Here is a 26,058-nt window from a genome sequence, read left to right as displayed (position 1 = left end):
GGCTCTGCCGCCATGTTGTCCAGTCTCTGAGGCCATGTATGAGGATTACAAACATTGCCACACGAATGGATCGCACCATGGCGCTGAACCCACCATCCCTCACATGCCGATCGCAACAGCATGGTAACACAGCGTCTGTGGTCCCTGTTTTCGGAATAGTCACGGAAGAAAAATACGGCAAGCCTTTTTTGAACTTCGCGCCAATTATTCAAAAAGTACTTGAAAAACCTGACGGCATATTCGATTTGTTTCAAATAATTTGGAATATACACTATTTGATTCATTTGGATAATCCAATACGAGGATATTCGGTGCGGTATTCAAAATTTCCGAATATTTGCACACCCTTAAGTCAATATATTAAATTATTGAATAATTTTTTTTACAATTCCACGCCTTGCATTATAATAATTTTATTGCTACTTTTTTGAATACAGTGTGTATGTATTGTGCTGTGTGCTGCTTTCTGTGACTGCAGGTTGCCATTGGCGCCTTCTTTTCCCTCATCTTCCATTTGGTTGTCCGCGACCCATCGCGAGGCGGGCGCCGGGAAAGCCGGTCGCGCCACACAGACGAGTACATCCGGTCACTGGTGCTTGACCGCTCTTGTCATTTTGTGTGGAAGGACTGGTTCAAGGAGAAAGCTTTCTACCTGGTGCGTGTGCATGCTTGAAGAGTGCAATCATTCTTTTCTTGTTTCTTTCTATGAATGCCATATATATGTTTTGTTGAAATGCGCCTAGTGGTTTGAGCATTCCCCTCATATGTGGGAGGTTTGGGGTTCAATCTCCAGTTCTCTACAAGGTACTCATTGTTTTTCCAATAAGTACAAGCTTTTTTATAACCTTGTTCCTTGCTCCCCTGGGGTGAAATGCTTGGAAAAATGGGTCTGTGACTTCATCTCATGCAGAACAAGTGTGTTAGCCAAGTTGTGCTTTGCCCAAGCTCCCCTTACAGCATTAAAATCAAATATAATAATCGTTATCGTTATTTCACTTTCTGAGGAAACTGAAGCCAACCTTGATAAGAATGGAGCACAAAGACACAGAAAAGGAGGCAAATAAATGGACAGTACAAGCGCAAACTTTCAACAAATCTTTAATGAAGCACGCAGGCACTGTTAGCAATTCCTCATATGTACTATTACCCTTGCACCCCACCCTGCCCCACGTTATGAAGTTCCCCACTGGAAGGCATGACGGCACATGCTCAGCTCAGATATAAATGCACAATGATAAAATTGCAAAGCCAGCCAGAGGCAAGTGGAGATAAAGAGCGATATAACACGGTCCTCACATGCAGTCTGCATGACTAGCAACAAACTGAAGATCAAACAGTTTGGTAGTTTTAAATTTTAGCATGTGCCGGAGGTGTTCGTCTGGGAAAGCCACCGCCAGCGCAAGTGAGCCGGGTAAACAGCGCACAATTTGAATTTTCTTTACCTGAACTGATCTATCTAAATTCAAACTGCGCTATAATAAGCTTTACATGAACGGTAGATGTTACTGTTACGACCAGCTTAACGACAGCGTTTCTGAAGTTCGCGGTATTGGATGCCTTTCATCCGAATCGTCCGCAGATTAACGATGCATGATGGGTAGCGGGCACCCGTCACTGTCCAATCGCTCATTATCATTTCTGTATACTAATATTAGAAGTGTTCGGCCTAAACATGATGAGCTTTGTGCGACTATCAACGCATGTGATGCCGAAATCGTTTGCCTTACTGAAACGTGGCTTTCAGCTAAAGTTGATAGCTCGGAAATCTTTCATTGCCACAAGCATTTTACCGCTTATCGGTATGACAGGGGTGACAGAAACGGTGGTGGTGCTTTGATAGCTGTTGCCGACACACTTTTTCTTCTCCTGTTCATGTTGTTGCCAGATTAGAACTTCTTTGGGTTGAACTGCGCACGCGCATGAAAAAATTGATTTTTGGCATTTGCTATCGCCCTCCCTCGTACAGTGCCACTTTCGTTGAAGAACTTCATGATGCTGTTTGCGCGATTACCGTTCGCTTTCCAAATGTTCCTATTCTTTTGGTTGGAGACTTCAACTTTCCAACTATTATTTGGTCCAATGTACGTTCTTATGCCGACCCTTTTTCTGCGGAGTGCGATGGTTTTTTGCCCTTATGTGCCGACTTTAATCTCTCCCAACTATTTACTAAGCCTACCCGCGTTACATCTTCATCGTCCAACTTGTTAGACCTTGTTCTTACCACGTCGTCTGATCTTGTTGCTTCAATTTCTTGTTTGCCGGGCTTAAGTGGTCATTGTATGCTTCATTTTTCATTGAATGTCTTGTCACCACGCCAAAATAACGATTCTAAATACATCCATGACTACAAAAATGCCAACTTTGAGGCCATAAATCGTGAACTCGCTGCTTTTATCGATGTATACTTGCCGTCTTTTCACGAGCGTCCAATCAAAATTAGCTTGAACCTTTTAAAGCAGAAAATTGCGTCCCTGACAGATTCTTATTTGCCCTGAGAAAAGTATTAACTAACAAATGTTCGCCCTGGTTTAGTTCTTCACTAAAAAGGCTATCAAACAAAAAGAAACGTCTGTTTTGTTCCGCCAAACTGTCCAATTCTATGCCCCGGTGGGATGCTCACCACTCCGCTGCGTCTGAATATAACTCAGCACTAAAACAAGCTAAGGAGTCATTTTGTAGTCATACTCTTCCGTCAATGCTATTAAATAATCCCAAACAATTTTGGAACATGGTTAAGAAAGCTGATCCATCTACAATTAATCTTAAAACTTTGGACGATCAAGTAATTCCCAATGAAATGTGTGCTGATGTCCTTAATGATGCGTTTACAGCTTCTTTTACTAACGATTTAATTACCGCAATTCGTCTTTACCCACCCCACGACTTCTTGACGATGAACCCCATTATAATGGATTCTGTTGGCATCGAAAAAATAATTCATCAGCTGAAGACGTCATCATCACGCTGAGTGGATAGCATAAACTCGAAAATTTTGAAAAATACCAAAGTGTATAGTGCTGTTATTCTTGCTGAACTCTTTCAACAATCTCTTGTGTCTGGCTGTGTTCCTAGCGACTGGAAGGTGGGCAAGGTGGTTCCTCTGCACATGGCTGGCGTCAAACATTCTCCTAATAATTATCGGCCCGTTTCACTTCTTAGCATCCCTTGTAAGATCATGGAACATGTCATCTGCTCTCACCTTGCCAATTTTCTTGAGTCAAATTCTTTTCTCAGTCATTGTCAACACGGGTTTCATAAATTATTCTCATGCGAGACGCAACTTCTATTTTACACGGGATCTTCATTTCATTCTTGACCGGGGTTCCATAGCTGACTGTATATTCCTCGATTTCTCCAAAGCCTTTGACAAAGTTTCTTGCCAATTACTACTTTTCAAATTAAATAATCTCAATCTTGACCCTAAGATCATCTCGTGGCTTCAGTCTTTCCTCACTAATCGTTCTCAATACGTGACTGCTAATAAATCCAACTCTCGTTCCTCTCCAGTGGGGTCAGGCGTTCCCCAGGGTTCTGTCCTAGGGTCCCTACTTTTTCTCATTTATATTAATGACTTGCCTAACAACATTACTTCTTCCGTAAGTCTTTTTGTCGACGATTGCATTATTTACCGTGAAATTAACTGTGACTCTGACACTTCTGTCCTTCGATCTGATATTAACCAAGTTTCAGAATGGTGTAAATTATGGCACATGGAACTTAACATTAATAAGTGTAAACATTTGCGTGTTTCTCGACGTAACACTGGAATAGTCACTTACGACCTTATTAATATTCCTCTTGAAACTGTGTCTTCGTATAAGTACCGTGGTGTGCACATAACTTCTAATCTTTCTTGGAATCTGCACGTGGAATTTATTACTAACAATGCTAACCGCATGTTGGGGTACCTGCGTAGAAACTTCTCCCTTTCTTCTACTTCAATTAAATTGCTCCTTTATAAAACACTTGTTCAGCCTAAATTGGAATATGCAGCATCTATCTGGGACCCTGACCTGTCATCATTAGCTACTGAAATCAAATCTGTTCAAAACCGTGTGTCACGTTTCACACTTTCCAATTATCACCGTATCTCCAGTGTTACTGCTATGAAAACTACCTTATCATTGCCACCTCTTTCACTCCGCAGAAAAATTTCGCGCTTATGCCTATTTCATAAGATCTATTACTGCAATCCTGTCCTTAAGAGCCGGCTACTAACTACCCTTGCATATGTTTCAGGCCGCATTGATCATCTTCGCAAAGTAGGTGTTCCGTCATGCCATACTAAACACGCTTTTTCTTCTTTTGTCCCCGACACTTCTGACAGTTGGAACCACCTTCCCAAGCACATTGTCGATATTTCTAACCCAAGTTCTTTTAAGACTGCCCTATGTAATCTTTATTTGATGATTTTAGTCGGTTTTATTTCGCGTTCGTTTTCGTTGTCTTATTGCTGTCTGCCGGAAATGTTCTCTCTTTTGGGAATTGTTGTTTTTTCCCCTTTGCCTTCTCTTGCCTTATTTTGTGTTATGTTTTGTTCATTTTTCGCCGCGTTTTCATTTCTTCTATTTTGTATTTCTGCTGCACTGTATCTGATCCAATGTATGTCCTTCCCACTCCACTCTTTAATGCCTTCGGGCCCTAAGGGTATTTGAATTGTAGTATAAGACGTCAACTGGCCTTCAACCAAGAGGTCCTTCAGAAACCAGGAACACGGTACGGCATGACACAGGAGCGTTTTTAGCGTTCGGCACGTCGTCGGCTTCTTCTTCAACAACACCCACACTGTGTCGTCGTCTTCTTTTGTCACCGGCCGCTGGCGCTTCCCAAGCCTCAGTTCTGTCCAACTACCCCCCGGGCGAAAAGGTTGCCATCCTGGTGACTGGGAGGATACGGACGGGCGACTTATGAAGAGGCGAGGATGAGGGGATCGTAGTACAATTTAAGGCGATCGACGTGGACAATTTCGCGGCCACGGTGACGGTGATCCGGGTACGGTTGGAGGGGCTCGATGAGGTAATCTACAGGAGAGGTTGGCTGGATGATGCGATAAGGCCCTTGATACTGGCTTAGGAGCTTCGAGGAGAGGCCAGGACTGGAAGACGGGACCCGCAGCCAGACCAAGGAGCCAGTAGGGTAAGGCAGAACAATAGCAGATGGGTCACGGATGCTTTTCTGGCGCTGCTGGGCTTCAGACGTGAAGGAACGGGCAAGTTGGCGACATTCTTCGGCGTATTTGGCTGCTTGAGAAAGGGTTGTAAACTCGGAAGGATCAGGACTGTACGGGAGAATGGTGTCCAGTGTGCAAGAAGGCTCACAGTCGTAAAGGAGAAAGTAGGCAGAAAATCCGATGGTCGATTGCGTAGCGGTGTTATAAGCAAAAGTCACGCAGGGTAGAATGCGGTCCCAGTTGCCATGGTCCGAAGCAACATACATGGCCAGCATGTTGCCCAAGGTGCGGCTAAAGCGTTCAACCATATAGTTTGTTTTTGTGGATGGTACGCGGAGGTGGTGTGGTGAACGATGTTACTTTCCTGAAGAAGAGCACGCACAACTTCAGAGAGGACGACACGGCCTCGATCACTCAGCAACTCGTTTGGAGCACCATGTCGGAGAATGATATGACGAAGGATAACGGAGGCAACGTCTGGGGCTGCAGCGGAAGGTAAAGGTGATGTTTCGGCGTAGCGGGTAAGGTGATCAACGGCAACAATTATTCAGCGATTGCCGGTTGATGTGGTGGGAAGAGGACCGTACAGATCGATACTAACACGCTCGAAGGGTCGGACAGGGCAAGGCAGCGGCTGCAAAGGAGCTGCGGGGCGGCAAGGTGGTTGTTTTCGGCGCTGACACTCGCGGCATGACTGGACGTATCGGCGAACGTAACGATACATCCTGCGCCAGTAGTACCGACTGCGAAGGCGGGTGAAGGTCTTCAACACACCGGCGTGGGCGCACTGGGGGTCATCGTGGAAGTGGGAGCAAATGGCGGAACGCATATTGGTCGGGATGACGAGCAGCCATTTGCGTCCATCCAGCAGGTAATTGCGGCGGTAAAGAAGGTAATCTCTGATGGCAAAATGGTGCGATTGACGGTGGAGGGCACGAGCAGGAGAAGGGCGTGAGGATGGGTTCGATAATAGATCTAAAAGGGCAGCGATCCATGGGTCCCGACGCTGTTCAGCAGCCATATCGGTGATCATGATCAACGAAGGTTCCAGGGCGGAGACAGTAGAAGTGGCATCCAGCGGCAAAGGGGAGCGGGAGAGAGCATCAGCATCTGCATGTTTACGTACGGATCGGTAGACAACGCGAATGTCGTGCTCTTGGAGACGCAAAGCCCAATGCGCCAGCCGGCCAGAGGGATCTTTCAAAGACGACAGCCAGCAGAGTGCGTGGTGATCGGTGACAACGTCGAAAGGACGCCCGTACAAGTAAGGGCGAAATTTTGCAATTGCCCAAAGGATCGCTAAGCACTCTTTCTCTGTGACGGAATAATTCGCTTCAGCTTTTGTGATCGTTCGGCTGGCTTAAGCGACGACGTGTTCGGTAAAGCCAGGCCTGCGCTGAGCGAGAACGGCTCCGAGGCCGACACCACTAGCATCGGTGTAGATTTCGGTTGGCAACTCAGGGTCGAAGTGACGCAGGATCGGCGGAGAGGTCAGAAGGCGGCGTAGCGTGCTAAAGGCATCATCACAGACTTGTGACCAGGCCGACAGGTCGTGGTGGGAAAGAAGCTTGCTGAGAGGGGCGACGACTGTTGCGAAATTGTGCACGAAGCGGCAGAAGTAGGAGCAAAGGCCGATGAAACTGCAAAGTTCTTTCATTGAAGTTGGTGTCGGAAATTCCGCAACAGCACGCAGTTTCGCCGGGCCCAGGGGAACGCCATCCTTATAAACGACGTGTCCAAGGATGGTTAGCTGTCGAGCTCCGAAGCGGCACTTCTTCAGGTTGAGTTGGAGACCAGTGTCGGCCAGGCAGCGGAGGACAGTCTCAAAGCATTGAAGATGGGATGGGAAATCTGAAGAAAAGATGACAATGTCGTCCAGATAACAAAGGCAGGTGTGCCACTTGAGCCCACGAAGGAGGTTGTCCATCATATGCTCGAAAGTGGCAGGAGCTTTGCAGAAGCCAAATGGCATGACGTTAAATTCATGGAGCCCATCGGGTGTAACGAAGGCGGTTTTCGGGCGATCGGCCTCTGCTATCGGCACCTGCAAGTAACCAGAGCGGAGGTCCAAAGAAGAAAAGAACTCAGCTCCCTACAGACAGTCGAGAGCGTCGTCAATACGATACGTGGGAGAGGGTAAACGTCCTTGTGAGTTATCTTGTTCAGGTGGCGGTAGCCCACGCCACCTGAAAATAAGCGTCGATGGAGCGTTGAAAAACGTCAAGAGATGACGGGTCATTGGCGTAAGGAGTAGGTGTAATGGCGCTGATTGGAAGAGCAGCAGAGGTATCGGTATCGTCGAGGGGGCAGGCATCGGTGGGATCGAGCAACCCGACCCTGCCAAGCGACTGTCCACGGAGTAAAGTTGTAGGGCAGGAAAACAGGTTGCGAATGTAAATAGCACTTGAGCCATCACAAATCGTGAGCAGGGCGTGGGTCAGTAAAACGGAGTTTACGGTGGCACTGTGTGACAAGGGAGTGTAAACAACGGTTGCATCGGAGAGGGTGCCACAAGAAAGCTGCACAAGGGTGGAGGAGAAAGGTGGAACGTCGGTGTCTTCAGTGACAATCACTGTAGTGTCAGCGGGAGGCGGCACGGAAAAGGGAGCGTCAGTCAATGGCGATAACTCAAGTTCGGCACGAGTGCAATCGATGACAGCTTGATGAGTGGATAGAAAGTCCCAACCAATTATAACGTCGTGCGAAGCGCGGGCGAGGACGATGAATTCAATGATATACGAAACGTCGTTGGTAAGGAGACGGGCGGTGCAAGCTTCTATGGGCAGATATCTTGAGCGGAGGCGATGCGTAGGGAAACGGAAGGAAGTGGCGGCATCACTTTTTTCAGTCTACGGCAAAGATCGTAACTTATGACAGAAAGTGCGGCACCAGTGTCAATAAGCGCGTTGGCGGCTATGCCCTCCACGAACACCACAATGACGTTGGCAGGTACAGAAAAAGGGCTTTGACGATTCACTGGTGTCGCAGTTCTTGCCTCCGGACCTGCGGCCTTCAGTTTTTCGGTTGGCCGGCCGGTGGGCGGCGGGTCATTGGTGAACGAGAACGATGGCGAGGAGATGGCGAGCGGCTAGAACGGATGTCATAGCGGGACGAGTCGCGAGGAGGCTCGTCATGGAACGCAGGCAGCAGAGATGTCGCAATCTCATAGGCTGGCTCACGTCGATAGGCGTAGGGATGGGGATCGCGACTGCGGCACAATTGGGCCACGTGACCAGCCACACCACAGGCGTAGCATATGGGCCGATTGTCTGCCGTGTGCAACGGGTTTGCAGGCATTGGCTGGCGCCATGAAACAGGCCGAGGAGCTGGAGGGGAAGGCTGCTGCTGCGCGTAGAGATTGTGGGGCGGCCTGTAGGTAGGGGCAACAGGCTGGGGCCTTGGCCGGGTCACGGCATCAGCGTATGTGAGAAGCGCCGCGAGGAGAGGCTGCTGATGTTCAGCAGGCAGCACCTCAGTGACCTGCTCCTGGATGACGCGTTGAAGGCAGGGCGCCAGCAATGGGGTAGGTGGAGGCGGGCACGTGGAGACCGAGAGCTGGCGTGCGACTTCCTCACGAACAAAGGTTTGGATGTGTTGAAGTAGGGACTGGTACTCCATGGCATCATTCCCGGTTAATGCCAAGCTTGAGAGAGTGGCGTCCTGCAGGCCGGAACACCGTGTGGAAAGGCGCTGTTTGCGCAGCTCATCAAAGCTTTGGCAGAAGCTGACGATGTCGGAGACACGCTGGGGATCCTTGGCGACGAGCATTTGAAAGGTATCGTCGTCAGTTCCTTTCATAATGCGCCTGATCTTGTCAGCCTCGCTCATGGAGAAATTGACACGTTTGCACAGGTCCACGACGTCTTCTATGTAACTGGTGAAGTTTTCAGCAGTGAGTTGGGCCCGATTTCATAGGCGTTGCTCTGCGCGGAGCTTACGGACAGCGGAACGCCCAAAGACTTCGGTTAGGCTGGATTTGAGAGCCGCTCAGGTGGAGATGTCGGCCTTGTAGTTACGAAACCACAGATTTGCCACGTCGGTCAAATAGAAAATGACGTTCGTAAGCTTAACAGTATCGTCCTAACGGTTGTAAGCGCTTACGCATTCGTAGGACGCCAACCAATCTTCTACGTTTGTGTCATCCGTGCCACTGAAAATGCGGGATCTCGCTGCCGTGCGGCGCCAGAACAGATGACGGCGGGTGACGGGGGCGCAGCTTGGGGCAAGGTCTCGGTCATGATGGAAGTTGGAGGCAGGACACTGCTGCGGAGCTCCAGGGTGAAGAGATCGTCGCACCTCCACCACTTGTAGTATAAGACATCAACTGGCCTTCAACCAAGAGGTCCTTCAGAAACCAGGAACCCGGTATGGCACGACACAGGAGCGTTTTTAGCGTTCGGCACATTGTCAGCTTCTTCTTCAACAACACCCACACTGTGTCATCGTCTTCTTTTGTCACTGGCCGCTGGCGCTTCCCAAGTCTCAGTTCTGTCCAACGGAATAAATAAATAAATAAATAGGACCCTTTGTTTTTGGGTAAAACCCAATTTTATCTGGTTCTTGCACCCCGTAGAGGTTTGTGTTAAGCATGATTTCTTCTCGAGAATACGTCGTCTAGTGAATATATGTCTTGTTCTGCACAAAGTTGAATATACCAAACGAAAATAAGTCGATATCCTGTGCTTACTTGCAGAGGGGCGTTTTCTCTCAATGGTAGATCTTAGATCAAGTTTAACGTTTCTTATTCAATGCATTGGCTTAATCGGAAGGTAAGTTCGAAAAGTATGTTTTTGTAGCGACAAGCCAAAACATGAGTATTGACCTGACATTTTATTGCCATCTTTATATCGGGTGCTATCCCATCTAACGATGTCCCGCTCGAAGGCTCTTCCGTGTTTAAAATGGCCGTTGTGATCTCGAATGAATGTTTTTTCACTGTACAAGTAAGCCAGGCATGTCTATCATAGATGCGATAGTACTTTGTGGGACATTAGTAATGTATGGGATGAACTGCTTGCTGTAGATGACGAAAAATAGTGTAATATGGTAAATACTTTTCTTTAGTGCAACATTCCATTGTGGTGCATTTGTAATAATCTGAGAAAAATACATATGGTTTTTTTATGCCGGACACAAAAAAATATGCTTGTAGTAAATCTGCTCCAAAAAAGGACCCAGAAAAACCAGAACACTCGATTTGTACCTGAGTTTGGCCTAAATAAACATTGCCTGATTTTTACCCTCTCAGTTTCGGGGAAAATTAAACCCAAAAATGAAGGGCCCTATTTATAAACTAATTAAACCATTGAAGCCGCCGCGGTGGCTGAGTGGTTACGGCGCTCGGCTGCTGGCCCGAAAGACGCGGGTTCGATCCCGGCCGCGGCGGTCGAATTTCGATGGAGGCGAAATTCTAGAGACCCGTGTGCTGTGCGATGTCAGTGCACGTTAAAGAACCCCAGGTGGTCGAAATTTCCGGAGCCCTTCACTACGGCGTCCCTCATAGCCTGAGTCGCTTTGGGACGTTAAATCCCCATAAACCTAAACCTAATTAAACCATTGCTGATGTAATTTTTTTCATTATATCGTTATCTCCTTCGTAGCTATATTTAGCTGGTGCTGACCGTTTCCACTGGTAGGTGGGTCTCTGGAAGGGGGGTGGGGGGTTATTGTATCGAGGCAATAGAAGCACGCTGGTTCTGGTGCCTTAGGCACTAGTCTCGCACTGATCTCACCCAGAAATGCTGGTGTGGCTCGCCCCTCTCATGCATCAGGAATGACCTTGGTTTGGCTTGGCTTTGGCAGTGACATCTTCATTAGAGCAGTGTGGCTGCTTTGCACACACCCACATGCATGCTAGTGGTCTGGTGCAGCAGGGAGCATAAAATATGCGAGCAAAAGTTTTTTTTCTAAACCCGGGTAATAAATTACGGGTTCTTAAATTACGTGAGGGTGCAAATTACCCAGGTAAACATGGTATTTAATGCCATTAGCTGAAAACTTTATAAACACTAACACAGAGGACTTTGATTAATCTGAACTCTCTTAATTTGAACTGACATTTTATTTAAACTGACACTTTAGACCTGTGAACATCAAGTCTATTAAAAAAAGCTGCCGTTAATTAGAACTGTGCATAATTTCAAGAAATTTTTGGCCTCCTTCATTCGAATTATCGAGGCTCAACTGTAGTCACTAAGCTCTCTTGCCCTGTCTTGTTTGTGTCTACAGCTTACGCTCAGCAAGCATTTCATTTTGCATTTTGACATCCACAGCAAGAACGTGTCTTTGCGCTGTGTGTTTTGAGTACTGTGTTTGGAAACTAGGCTTTGTTCAATGCATGACTTTGTTCCAGGTGGCCCTTCTGTACATGTTCACTCGGCTCTACGTTAATCTGAATCAAGTGTACATATCCCTCTACTTACAGGACACTCTTCTACTGCGAAGGGTGAGTGCGGTGCAAAATCTAGTACTAGTAGTGAGTTTTTACAACCAGTGTGTCAGTTTAGTTAACACATGCTGTTTCATTAGTTTGTGCTCCTAATTCAGCTGTGCACACCACGAAAAGCAATCTACGTACTAGTGGAATAATGCCTGGGAATTGAGACAAATTGCCCTGCATTGTCTAGCCTTTGCCATATTCTTGATGGTAACAATTTTGCAGGTATGGTTGCTATTAGGGGTCTGCTGTGAAAGAGCTTCACTACTAGAGAGCAAAATATGTTAGCTTTTGTTTTGCACTGCTGTTAATGGGGCATTCACCACATTCGGTGACAGATACACTTTTTCTTATAACGACACGGAAGACAAACTGAATCTGGCCAGTATTGATAATTAATACATTCTGATAACAAAAGTCCTATTTTCACTGAAAACGGGAGTTCTTATGAGCTAGAAAAGTTCACAAGACGAAATACATACTAATATTGCTGCCAATGACTGTTTTCACAGCCAAATTGTGATGCTGTCATCTCTTTATTTTTTCTATTGAGGATCCTTTAGTCTAGACCACACCACTGTTGATTGCCAGGCTGTTATCACAAAGTCCTTTTCATCATTAATGTCAAGAGTTTGAATCAAGTCACAAGCAGGAAAAGTTGTTCCATTCTTGAATCGAATTTTCTGGGCAATAAATGCATCTTTTGCTTCCAAACAAACATCAGCACATCCCCAAAAAGCCAAGCAGTCAATTTTTGCTAAGGACAAGAATTGGATGGCATTGTCTCCAGTGTCTTTTTAATGCTTAAATGCAGGTGAAGGAGAGCTTTATGTTCTTTAATTGTTTTTTTTTCTTTCTCTCAAGGCTGTGTGCGAACGTAAGTGGTGCCAAAATCTCCAGGGATTGCCTTTGCAAGGCCGCCTAGCGTGGTGACAGTTGCGTTCCTCTTAAATTTCAGGAAAGCATAGCAATCATTCCCCTCGTCATGTATGTCAGTGGCCTCGTGTCCTCACTGCCCATCAAGCTTGCTGCACGGCACATAGGAACTAAGGTGAGCGGTTGTACAGTTCAGTGTAGGCTGGCGTCATTGCATGATTTTCTGTCTGAATAGTTGTCCGGCCATATCTGATGATTGTGGTTGACTGTTTTATGGTGAATAATTCTGGCCGTATGTCTGGCTACTTCCAAGCAGTTTCGTGTGTTCTTTTTTTCCTTTTATTTTTTCTTGGAATACAGGAGCAAAACAGGCAGTGTTGGCAACTGGGGAAAGTAAATACATATACCATAGTCAATACTTTAAGACCATAGAGAAAAGCACTGAGGAATCGGTACAGTTGTGTCGACTGCCCCCCCCTTGTCTTGTGCCATATTTGCCTTGCTGGTATACATTTCTGTGCCACAAGATAGATTATTACTGTTCAATATGTGGCACGTGCTTATTTATGCTTTTTTAAGGAACATTTATTATCTCTTGCACACATGGAATTACCATATTTGCTTGCATGTAACGTGACTGTGAATGTAACGCAAGGGGTGATTTTACATGCTGCCCAGTGGGAAAAATAAAACCACGAATGTAACGCAAGGCTTAAGAATTCAAAACAAAGTACCTTTAATAGACATGTTTATTCATCTTCCTCGCGTGCGCGAAAGCTTGTGCAGACTCATTGCACTCCCACCCTCACTGCATACGTCCTGCTAATTACACTTAATTCACAATTTGCTTTTCTCTTTCACACCAATCATAACTGTGGCTGGATCGATCACGGCCGATCCATTCCTAGCGGTACCGTTCATATGCCCATAATGTTGCTTTAACGGTCGTTGAGCAAGACCGCAATCGTAGGATTGAATATTTGAGGATAAAAACAGGTGCAAACACACCAGACACATTTATTGTGGCTTCACAGTGGTGCCTAGGCGAGTCTAGCCCACAAAAATTGAGTCCAGAGTAGTCTACTGTGTTGTCAAAGTACAACAAGCCAGCGTTCGTCGACCAGCCTGTGCTAATGTCCTTTTGTCTTTTTGTCGGTACATGCGTCGCCATCTAATTTTCACTTGAATAAAAGTTGATTCCAAGGTATAATTTTTTGCTTAAAAACATAAATAGCTCAAACACAAAGCTGTCGCTGCTGTTCGTCTGAAAGAAATTGATGCAGCTGAAAATGCCTGCAATCACAGTGCCGGAGTGGCTAGCCATAGCGTCGCATGTTTCTATTTCCAATTTTTTATTCCGCTTTCGATAGTTGTTGCATCCGAAGACGACGCAGTGGTTCCCAGTGGATATCAAGTTTGTTGTCATAGCGCTAAATCCATGAAAGAGCAAAAACGTGACAAAAATGTGTCAAGCGCCAAGCAGGCACACTGACAGCATGGCACGGGCGCTGCCGATCGCACAGACCAGAGAGGAGGAAGGCAGCCTGCGCACTGCCGGCGAACTGGGTGCGAGGCTAAGGCGGAAAATGGTGTATAACGTGAGGGTAGACTTTAGGGGGGAAAAATCTGGGAAAGAACTCGTGTTACATTCAAGTAAATACAGTATTCATGTTGACATATATCTTATCTTTCCTTGCCCAGAATGTGTACCTCGTGGGTGGCGTAGTGGGTGTGGGTGCTTCCGCATGGATCCTCTTTGCCCAGCCGATGCCAACCTTCAGCCACTACCAGATATATGGCGTGGCCACTGTTGTGGGTGCGGCCAGCACGACCATGCTACTTGCCAGTCTTGCAATCACAAACGAGCTCATTGGTGGCCACACAGTAAGCCTTGCTCCGCCGTCTGTTCTGTAGGGAGCTGTAACAAGGATGCATTATGCTGCTCGTGTTGCGCGAGTTCCTTTTTGCATTCAGCAGAGAAAAACAGTGCTTGCATTCTACTTTTAATTGTAATACTAGTGCGGTTTGTAGAAAATTGACCATTGCTTGTTTGGAAGAATGAAAAGTAAATAGTCGACTACCTGTTCGGTGAAGTGAATGTGTTAGCATGTGAAACAACAGTGATTCACTGTAAGCACTGAAGGAAACTCTGGGTAGTGCCTTTGCTCGTACATTACTCCAAACAAAGAATGTGAGCAGTCTGTAGAGTTTTGTTGTTTTTAAGTTAAAAGCCTGTTGTAACTACAAAGCATATGTTTTTTTGACTCAGTATTTTAGCTCAGTGGCTATGGTGGCCAACTTCTGTTCATGAGGTTGTGGCTATGGTGCCCGACTGCAGTGGCCGCATTTTACTGTGAGCAGAAAAAAGGGCTTAGCAAAAAGGTTTTCACGGCAAAGGGGTTTCAGATCTTTTCCTTGTGCTGACGCTCATAGCCAAGCAATAACTCTGATATGTAAATACTATAGTCATCATTGTATTACTTTTCAGACAAGTGGGGCATTTGTTTTCGGTGCAATGAGCTTTATGGATAAGATGGCCAATGGAATTGCAGTCATCATTATCCAGGACATGCACAAGTACAAGTGAGTGGCACTGATGTGCTTTATGTTGCCTCCCAGTGTGCTAGCTCTCAAGGCGAAGGTTCTTGGCTCTTCATGGTGGTAGTGACTGTCAACACGAAGTGTCCTCAACCACATGACCACCCACACGTGCCTGTGCCTCGCGACTCGCACTAATTTCTTAGTCACCGAGTAGGGTGTGCGATCGCAGCAATATGCTTCCAAAAGCCTTGAAACACTGTTCAAGATAACATTCTGAAATGACTGCATGGTGTGTGGCATCCTGCGTGACTGCTCAATAGCAGCTGCAGCAGTTGTGATAAAGCTGCCAGCATCGACATGGCTCATCAGTCGTGTTGTGGAAGGGCTGTGGATACTGATGAGGGGGAGTGTCATAATCTGAACGCTGCACTTATGTGGAAAGCAAGAGTCCCAGTCATGCGGTGCGTCAAGCAGGATGAGTGCCTTCAGGGACGTCGACAGCAAATGTGCTGCATAAGATGATCAAGTCAGTGACAACGCATTTTTCATGGCATTAAGTATCATTGTAACCATGCTAAAACAAAACCACAACTATCGACCACTCATTCGAGGCAACAACATCCAAAGCAAATGCAATAATTTTAAAACCACAACATGGACCAGCTAGCACTGATCATTCACTTTACCAAAGGTGTACAGTATTGTGCATTTTTATCGTGAAGACTTTCAAAAAACTTCCCTGCCTCAACCACTGGCTCATTAGCAGTGCAACTGCACACAGAGCTTCATATTATCATAACTTTTTTATCGTAGCAAATTTTGCAACGGTACTTACTTAGTTGAGCTGTACATGATGCGAAAACATAGAAAACATATTTGTCTGCGTCGAGATTGGCGTACGGAAACCCACAAGCGCTGTTTTTTCGCTGAAGGGCAGCAGTGGCGCCATCTGTTTTCTGCACTGGAAGGCGTCTCGACAAGGTGCCGAGGCAAAGGCTGCAAGAAGCATGGGCCCTTTCATTACACAGTTCCGGCCATTTCGTCTGCTTCAACTGAAGCGCTTCCGACATTTTCGGATAACTGAGCAGAAAAAAAATATCAGAATTGATTTAACGAGGCTTTACCTTTGAAAGAATATTTTGATCTCGTTTTCTGCCGAGTGACTTTATCCAATTCAGCTCATATCGTCTGCTTTCGTGACTCTCCGAAATCATCGGAGGGTGACAGCAGAAATTTGTCTGAGAAAAGCTGAGCACCTATTGGCCAGAACCTCTCGTTAGTATGGAGTAAAAGATTGAAATTTCTAATAACTTAAGCATAGTCATTCATGACTCTTAAGTGTTAAAGATTAGAATGCTACACCTTAAGTGCACCAAGATGAACTTTTAGCGATAAAACCGTATAAAAATAACAGCAGCATACAATGCATTTCACTTGAGAAGGAGCACTAACAGTAGTCACTGGCCAGATCAATGTCTCGCCCTCGAGTAAGTAACAGATAAAAAAGGATTGTTGTGCACCTACCGCGCGCCAACCGGCCTCCAGACACGCCGCTGCTAGTCCCACTTCGTGGAGAAAGTCGATTCATCTGAGAATATGACTAGCCCCCAATCTTCTGCAGTCCAAGTGAGGTGGCTTGTGGCAAAGTCGAGACTGAGTCGTTGGTGATGTGCAGTGAGAAGTGGCCTCCGACAAGCGACACGACTATACAGTCTGGCTGACCGAAGGCGTCTCCTAATCGTCCGCAAAGAGACTCCCTGGAGGCCCAGTTCCTGCTGTATCTCGGCAGCGGTAATATGAGGGCTGCGGAAGGCGGCATCAATGATCAGTCGATCTTGCTCCTCAGTTAGGGCTCTCGTACGTCCGCTACGCTCCGCGTCGCCAGTCCTCTCTTCTTTTAGGAAGGCATGCACAATGCGGGTCACAGTCCCTACTGCGCACCCTACTTCGGCAGCAATGCTTCTCCGGGATCTGCCTTCCTGAACTAATGTCAGGATTTCAGCTCTTGTACCGAGGTTGACGCGTGGCATGTCTTTTTTCCTTCTGGCGAGATTCTTATGGCGTGGGTCTAATTTATAACTCCTGTTATCGCCCATCGCGAACATGCTGAGCGATATCACTGTTTTTCTTCGCTTGGCATATTGCTTAGGCAACATCCAATAAACCATCCTATTTCAGGCAATTGTTTCCTCTTCTTTCATAGTCATCCTTCCGCAGCGCGGCTGAGGCTGCTCGCAAAAATAACTGCCAAACAAGCAAAAAAACAAACAACTATCCTATTCTTCACCATTCGCCTGCGGGAGCAAGGCTGTATCAAAAAAAAAAGAGGGCGTGGCAGAAAAATATATCTTGCTGGGCCGTCACACTCCGCTGAACCCCCCCCTAATACTGTAGAATGGGAACGGCCCAGCACTCTCGTTATCAGCCTCTTCGTAACCCGGCGCTCCGTTGTTCCGTCCTGTGTGCTAATCTTTTTTACCCGCGACTGTAACTTTCCATCTTGCAGGATACCACCCCCCCAAGTTGCTGCTGTTACATGTAGCCATATGATTAGTTCAAGGCATGGAAAACTACAAAGTTTGCTGCAAATTATGCACGCAGTTTATTATAGTGTGGGGTGAAAATTTCTTTTTTGTTCTTTCCCAGATCACTGTTAGGGGTACGAGACAACTACTACCAGAATGTGATGGTGTTCGTCTGTGGTGGTGCTGCTGTGGGTGGAATCCTCTTCGCACTCTCGCTCTTTGCCATCAACCATGACACCTCGATAAACTCGAGAAATGGTGGCAGTGCAGGTGGTAAGTGCTGCACACTATTTGCTTCCCTGGAAGTACAATGCCGTGGGAGGATTTGCTATATTGATGTCTTCAAGCGAATTCTTGGTTGAAAGTGGTTAAAATTGATCACCTGGCCTCCTTATGCACTTTACCGCATAATTGACTGCTTGATAACCCTCCATAAACAGCAGGAGCTGCTGTATGTATCCACTTGTAATGCGAATTTAGCACATCTGCAGGTATAGCCAGTCTTCAGACGACCGCAACAAGGCTAAGGTTAAGGCAAAGTTTTTGTTATTGGTTCTATTGGAGAACTACACTGCTGAGAACTTGTCTTTTTAAAATTTTGAGTTAGTCTACAAACCTTGAGAAGGGATGTTTACTGGTGGCATTTCGATATGAAAACATTGGAACATAAAATACCCTCACTAGTCAACTTCCGAGGCGATTGGGTGGAACTTACAGAACTTCTTGCAGAGCAACTAAATGCCAGAAGCTATCGTTACCGTTTTAAATCGATAACATTTAGGTTGTCGTCTCGCAAAAAATTTCCGGCTTCTTTGTCAGGAAATACCCTGATTAGTAGTCGAGAGAGGTCACGTGGCCTTGTGATATTATCACAACCTGCCCACCATTGCAGGTGGCAGCCTGCCCACTGGATTGTGAGCAAACTGCCATCGTTGCCAAATTCAGTGCAGTTGTCACCTGCTCACCATGGCGCTGCGCATGAGCCTTATGGGAGCCCGCGAAGAGAAACCTGGGTCTCACAAGCCCCACCAGAAGTTGTGTTTGAAACAGCCATCTACCAGGGCAGTGGCGCATCGCTTAACCACTGCACCATTAATGAATGGTATGAGGATTGCCAGCGATCTATGGATGTGATTGAGAAGATCATGACTATCAAAACCATGTGACCACCAATGGACCAATCGTAGGGTGCTGCCAGATTTGAAACTCTGAGGACCCTCAGAATTTGGATGGTGGCTCACCGAAAGGACCCCAAAAATTTTGGAACTAGGCCTACCCCAGAAAATGGATTAAGGTGGACCATTGGGTCGCTTAACATAATCCCATACAATAATCCAATAGAAGGTACTGCAACATTTTAGAAGGTGATAACTCATGCATACACCGCAACCTAGGTGCTTGGATGCTATCATATTGTTCTTCTTTAGGAATTTGGTTAAGAAGGCCCCCATAATTTTTGATAAAGGCCATCAAACGTTTTAAGCAACATTTCCAAAAATTGAAAAGTTAGTGCAAAAGGGGCATGTTTGATGTACTACTCTTCTTAAGTATTTGGAGTTCCTATGTGAATTTAGTACTGTTGCTTAAAGATTCAAGATATCAGAATAGCGTTTTCAGTGACCTGCCAAGTGTGTTTATCGTACTGTAATTTAGACCTCTCACAGCTGTGGAGTTTGTGTTGTATGAACATTATCTTTTCCAAATTTGTAGTTTCTGTGGCTGTCAACAATTTTGTGGCAGTTTTGTGATAACCTCACCTTCAGAACTCAGTAGTACAACAGTTATCGCCATTAAATACTCCAGATAATAAAAGCGTCGTAACTAACCAACAAAGAACACTAATGCTTGCCCCATCTATTATAGAAAGGTAAGAGCCTCTCTTTAAAAATAAACTATTGAGAGCTGAGTGCAGGCTTTAAAGGGACCCTGAAGACAAATGGAAGTTAATATGTATTGATAGATTACCACATTCTAAAGACAGAGAATGTTTTCACTGATAACACAGCTGTTAAAAGCTAGAAAAGGTAAAGGAATGAAATACTGGTGCCATTTTGGCAAGCGAACTGCGGCAACATCAAGACTGTTTTTACAGCACATGTCCCTGAGGCTAGGTTACACCACCATCCACTTCCAAACGGTGATCACAAATGGCTAACGATGATCACGAGCGGCCAACGGTGATCACAAATGATGATCACAAGGTCCTTTTCGGTCTTGACGTCACAATTTCGAGTCGAGAGGCAGGAACATTTTTAAATTCAGTTTCTTTGGCAATAAGTGTGCCATTTTTCTGCCAACCATACATCAACATGGCCAAAAAGAGCTTTGTAATCAAATTTTACTAAGAATGAAAATTGGGCGGAGTTTTCCTCAGTGTCCTTTTAATGCTGGCTCCCGGATGGCACTCAGTGTGTGTTGGAGTTTGCATATTTTTCTGCACATTGTGGCATTTAATGAATGTTGCTGAGCTTGCATGTTCCTGCACACGTCTTGCTTTGCAGTTTCCACGAACACCAGGCCAGGAGACATTGTGGACGTTCGGTCTTCTAGTCCAGCAGAGTATGAGGAGAGCATTGGCAACTACTTGCCGACGTCACCACTTCTAGGGTCGACGTCGAGTGCATAGTAGAAGGTGCATTGCTTTTGTTGTGCCGGGTACTTGGTCGTGGGCACGCTTCTTCATGAAACATTTCTTCAAATGCAATCCTACGGACTCTTTCAGTGGTCGTCTTCCAGCATTACATTTTGAGAAGATCTGCTGCGCAGGATGTGTGTTGTGAACTCAAGACAGTGTTTGACAGGGTGATCTACGAATCTGCTCTTTCAGTCGACGTGGCACACTTGCCTGCTATTCTTCCCTGACCAGGTTGAAACTCGCAAAGCAGAATGCTCAATCGTTGTCTGTGGGGTTTCCAATGGCTCCACAGGCACCTGTACATGAAATTATACAGTGCACATCATGCACAGAGACTTATTTACTTGTAAAGTTTTAGATTTTTACTACACATTACTGAAAGGAGATTATTTCACATTGCTTCTCTCTTTTTTTTTCTGAAGTTTGTTGTTTCGATACCATTGTCTAGCTTTTTCTTTTTCGACCCCATTTCTGGGCATCTCCTATCATTGAAGGCTACTCTGTGCCAATCGTTCACTTTCATAATCGGGTTTTTATGTCTTTAAGACTATATGTGTACTTTATTAAGCAGGGTTGCGTCCTAATATAAGTATTTTACAGACCTGTTTTTAGTTTTGGGAACATAATGGCATCACAGCTTGTTCGTAGGCACCTTTTTTTTTATGTACTCCACTGTTATCGAACACTAAGTGTTCTTTTTCTTTGTCAGTTATAGTATGATCTTCATTGGTGGTCAAAGAAACAAGGATTGTTAGCCACCATTTAACTCATTGAACCTGAAATATTTGTCGGAATGAATCGTAACAGCAATGCAATTTTTTGCATTATTAAATCCTTAACTGAGGAAAACTGCCAAAAGCAAAATGTTTATGAAAATTTAGAATGATGCAATGGACCTTTAAAAAAAAAATAATATATCTATTTGACGAGGCCTGTAAGCTGTTAAATTGAAGTGCACTCAGATATGTTGCAATGGCTGTGTAGCAGTTGCAACAAACTGATTTTTGTCTGCGCTGAAGACTGGTTACTGTTCACCAGCATATTTATTGACACGTATGAGTATATATATTGTGATACGAACACAAATTAGAAATAAGCATCAAAGGAGCCACACTTGTTTGTTAACCAGCTCTCATTTATATCCCATTAACTGCTGACATAATGCAGATGGGGTTTAGTGATAACTCTTTCTCCAGTTTTCCTATTCTCATGGTAGTTTCTTTGCTGTCTAGGGTTCAACCCTGCACGCAGTCAGAGCATACTTGCCGTCTTTGCACACATTCCTTTTGTACATATTTTTGTGCTCAGACTTCTTGCGTGCAATTTGAAGGGCAAGTCTGTTTAATTGTCTTGCCGTTCTGTTTCTACAATCAAAATGAAGAAGCTGTCATTGTTATTTTTTTATTTTTTAGCACTCTAGCCCTCTGTTACATATGTGAGATATATCTGTTTCACTTGGGGAATTGCATTGTGCTGTCCAGGAGAGCAGAGCATAAAAAGGGACTAAACTGACCACAAGCTAGGCTCCATGGTAGGCTCCTGGTAGTCATGGGTCTTGCTGATGGGCCTTTTTTCTGGTGATACACTGCTGTTCTTCAGAGGGCATTTATGTTGTCCTCCTAGCTTCAGTCCATCAACCTATTGTTGTTTTGGGTACAGCAGCATGAATTTTAGTGCTCCTTATTGAGTATGTAGCAGCATGTGTTTATTTATATAAAGAGCCCAGATATGTATAATAATATATATACTTGGACGTATATTTAATCAAAAATGAGATTAATAAATGTGTGTGCCTGAAGCTGTGGCTTGTTTTTGACTGCTGTTTGGAATGCTGTGGAGCCTTGGGTCCATGTCATAAGTGGCATGCTTTTAAAATGATGCTTTCATTACGTGTGACGCACAGTGTGCATAAAGCTGTGTGAGAATACGCCTTTAGTCCAGCACCAAGTCTGATGTTAAGAATCCACGATAGCTCGAATGTGGTTAATCGACTTGCTGGCAACTGGGGAGAGGTGGGAGTAGAGAAGTAAGCCAGTTCATCCTTGAGATAATTCTTTCATCACTTGCTGTTGCTATCCTGTGGTGTTCCTGGTGTTCCTGCGCATCATGTGCTGAACAGTCAGAAGGCATGTAATGGCGACGTGATCACGTGATCAAAGACGGCAGGCGCCATGATACGGCGCTGTAAATCGTCTATAGCTCACATAGCAAATATTAGTCGGACAGTAGCGTTCATTGATGGAGAAGACCATTTGCAATGCACAGCACGATAATGCGTGGCAGTTTAACACTGTGCATGATCGGTTGCGGCGATAGCCTAGTACTCTCGCGCAGTGGCCAGCGAAGCTGATGTGTTCGTTCTGGTTCGAATCCCAGTTGCGGCAATATTTATTTATGGTTTGCCCAAGTTCACCCACAAGGTCAAGCTTCACACAAACCGGTGAGCCGGTTTGACCTCTTAAAGTAGTGCTTTCACACTCAAAATCCTGCCTCTAGGATAAATGAAAAAACAAAATAAAAGTAAATAAAATGAAAAAGTAAAAATAAAAAACCTGCAAACATTAATAAAAATCGCCCTGTATATTGCAACAATGCAAGTTCAGAATTTCAGCTGACATTCGCTGTGGCTGTACATTTGCTCCTGGAAAGACTCTGAGCAGCCGCCACTATGGCTTAGTGGTAATGGCACTTGGCTGCTCATCATCATTTATTTACCCTTAAAGGCCCTTGGTTTAGGGCATTACATAAGGGGGGGGAGTAGTCGTTACATATACAATGGTACAACAAAAATCAATACAAAGTGCAGGGTTCTTGTTAAACATTAACATCATTACAAGCATCAACACTAATAAAGACACAGCGGCTCAGGAACAACTTGGAAAAAACAAAAAACAGACGCATACACATTCAAAAACATGGCAAAATATCTCAGCCCATAAAATGTGCTGTTAATAAGTGCCTGAATTTATTAGGTTCTACTTCAGTAACTATGGAATCGGGTAAGTCATTCCACAATGTAATGGAGCTAGGTAAAAAGGATTTATTAAATGAGTTTGTGGAGCCATGTATGCACTGCAAACTTAAAGAATTGAAAAGTCGGCGTGAGGTGCGAAGCGGCGGGTGTAATACAGAATTTCTTAGCTGTGGGAAGGTATGGTACAATTTGTGAAATAGGCAAAGCTGTGAAATTTTACGCCGAAGTGCCAGGGGTTGAAGATCAAGGGATGCCTTGATAAGAGTTATTTGGATGGCTTCAAGCTGATCGATTAGATATTTCTGATGGGGATTCCAGATCGCCGAGGCATATTCGAGTTTCGAACGGGGTGAAAAAGCGAGGGATTGTCTGATAAACCCAAGCAACTTGGAAGCATCTGTACAAAGTTTTGCAATGTGCTCAGACCATGTTAGTTAGTTGTTCACGATGATTCCAAGATACCTGTATGATTCTGTTTCAGAGAGTAGTGTAGAATTTAATGAATACGGATAGCTGAGGTTATTTCGCTTTCTTGATACATGCATGAACTTACATTTGGAAATGTTCAGTTGTATAAGCCATGACGTACACCAGGTTTCTATGAGATTTAGGTCGCGTTGAAGCAGAGTGTGATCATCGGGAGTAGATATGCGGCGGTAAAGGACGCATTCGTCTGCGAAGAGGTGGAGACAAGATGATATGGCATTAGGAAGATCATTTATAAATATCAGAAAAAGGAGTGGTCCCAGCACCGATCCCTGGGGGACACCAGAGCTGACTGTAGTATTTTGCGATCTGTGGTTCTCTATTACTGTATATTGTGAGCGTTCGCGGAGAAAGCAGTCAATCCATGACAAGATTAAAGGGTTAATGTGGAGGCAGGACAGTTTTGCCATTAAACGCTGATGTGGAACGCGGTCGAAGGCTTTGGAGAAGTCTAGGTAAATAGTAAAGTCTAGGTAGAAAGATGTGGGTTCAATCCCGGTTGCGGTGGTCAAACTTTCCGGAGGCCTTCAATACGGCGTCCCTCATAGCCCGAGTCCTGTCAGCTAGTAAGCTGAATCCTGTCAACTACATGAATCCTGTCAACTAGTAAGCTGTCAACTAATTTGTAAGCATTCACTTTTATCTATTATGATTAGATGCATGGTTGCAATTATAGATTTGCAGCCCCGTTCGAGATAGTTCAACTACTTTTTAGAATTTCGAAAATGCGACTGCACAGTAAACATAAATAAGCCCGAATAGGAGTATAAATGGCTATTGTCCGCTTTTAAACTGTTTATTGAAAGTAGTGCGACCGGCTGTAAGTGGTGAAAATGAGGAAATCCCCCTTTTTTACTGCAGTCACGAAATTGAGTAAAATAAAGCATTCACATGATTTTACTACTTTTCCAAACAGGAGTAGTACGTCGGCTTGAATACTCCTTCAGGCCCTTTAAACACTCCTTAGCGTGTGCCCGCCGCCTAGTGCCAGCTGCCGGTTTGCCGCGCTTACAGGTGACGCCGCCGGCTTGTTCGCTTCTCGCCTCTGCTCTTGCTACTTCACACAAGCTTGCCCTGATACAAGACACCGGATCGCCGCCGCCTTGTGCAGCAATTTTCTCTACAGCCTCTGAAGCCTCCAGCGTGTTCAAGGAACGCTTGGTGCTGCTTCGCCTGCGACAGCAGTCCACGAGAGGCTTAGCTAGCCTAGCTCAGTCAAGCCAACATAGCGGTGTGTGACGCATCAACCTCCCCATAGCGGCCACCTTAGGGGCCGCTCCTTTGCGCGCTCTTGCCGTGTTATAAGAGACAGGACATCATCGACCTTGGCAGCAGCATGCTGTATTGAACATCTCACTCAAGCCAGCAACACGTGCAGAAGCAACAACTGGACATTCATTGTCTACGCAGCATACAAATGTTGGCGGCTGCCGTTTCGCCGCGCCGACAGGCGTGTAAGTGGGACGCATCAGTTTCCTTGACACCAACGGCCCCTCGTTCGTTCGCTGTATCTTCACGTGAACTTACAGAGATATAAAAGACCGTATTATCATCATCGTGTATAAGGGTAAGCAGCATTAAACTATCCCTTGATGCCACAGACGCGCATGCACTTAATGCCACTCCCTCTTCAGTGTGCAAAGACTTGCTGTGAACTTCATGTGCGCTGAGATGAAAGGCTGCATCGTCGCCCCGAGATGCCAACTCGCACAGCGGTCACTAAGTATCTGAGAAATTTGTTCTTGCATGCGGATGAAAAAAGTGTGGCAGTACAGTCCTGGCTCTTTGCGTTGATATGTACTACTGGAAGTATGGTCAGTTTTCCTAGGGACCAAATTTTCTCCATGGATTTGCACCCCATGAATATGGAAAGGCTGTACAGGCAGTGAGCAGGGTGAAAATGCAGGGCCGTTGCGGTCTGTGAATTTTTTCACAACATTACGAACAGCGATGAGAACAAGACACGCTAATCGGTTGCTTCCTTTCCTGTGTTTTAAGATGGCCTGTGTTTTAAACAAAGCAAGCGATTTTATTTGTAATCATAGCACTAGTTGCGATTATCGGCAACTATACTGAGCGCTGCCTTTCTGGTTCGTTAGACGTATTGTTCCAAAATGTATCTTGTGAGCTCTTCGCATTTGAAAAATGAAAAGTTTCCTCTTCGCTTCCGGTTTCCGAACACCTTCCTTTATGTGAAGCCCCTGGACGCAAGTGTTCCGGTTCAAACTGCTGATTCTGGGAACGGGAAGGCAACGAAAGAAAAGGAAAAACGTGCCTGTTTCCTCGACAGGCTCGAGCAACGCTAACAAGCGCAGCTGCCTAATCGAAATGGCGTTCGTTTACGACGCAGTTACGTGCGGCGATCGCGGCCAACGACTGCCGGCCGAATCTCCGATGCAAGCGTATTCCAAAAGG

At 45.4% G+C, this 26,058-nt stretch overlaps 1 protein-coding gene across 9 annotated transcripts in view; it reads left to right on the top strand.

Annotated features, from left to right (window-relative positions):
* LOC144125989 (major facilitator superfamily domain-containing protein 12-like) overlaps window positions 1-21,981 on the top strand; it is a 51,730-nt gene extending 29,749 nt beyond the window's left edge. For 6 of the 9 annotated variants that reach the window (XM_077659839.1, XM_077659838.1, XM_077659840.1 and 3 more), the window contains 7 exons: window positions 479-655; window positions 11,523-11,615; window positions 12,565-12,657; window positions 14,184-14,366; window positions 14,971-15,065; window positions 17,670-17,821; window positions 20,050-21,981. In XM_077659839.1, coding sequence (XP_077515965.1) covers window positions 479-655; window positions 11,523-11,615; window positions 12,565-12,657; window positions 14,184-14,366; window positions 14,971-15,065; window positions 17,670-17,821; window positions 20,050-20,174 — 918 coding nt within the window. In that variant the 3' untranslated portion in view covers window positions 20,175-21,981. The remainder of the gene's footprint in view (window positions 1-478; window positions 656-11,522; window positions 11,616-12,564; window positions 12,658-14,183; window positions 14,367-14,970; window positions 15,066-17,669; window positions 17,822-20,049) is intronic. The other 3 variants (XM_077659845.1, XM_077659846.1, XM_077659844.1) reach the window with 1 other exon arrangement.
* The last annotated feature ends 4,077 nt before the right edge of the window (window positions 21,982-26,058 follow it).

This window comes from Amblyomma americanum, chromosome 3 (assembly GCF_052857255.1).
Source record: "Amblyomma americanum isolate KBUSLIRL-KWMA chromosome 3, ASM5285725v1, whole genome shotgun sequence".
Classification (NCBI taxonomy): domain Eukaryota; kingdom Metazoa; phylum Arthropoda; class Arachnida; order Ixodida; family Ixodidae; genus Amblyomma; species Amblyomma americanum.
Note: the sequence above shows the minus strand (reverse complement) of the source record. Positions and strands in the feature narration are given on the sequence as shown.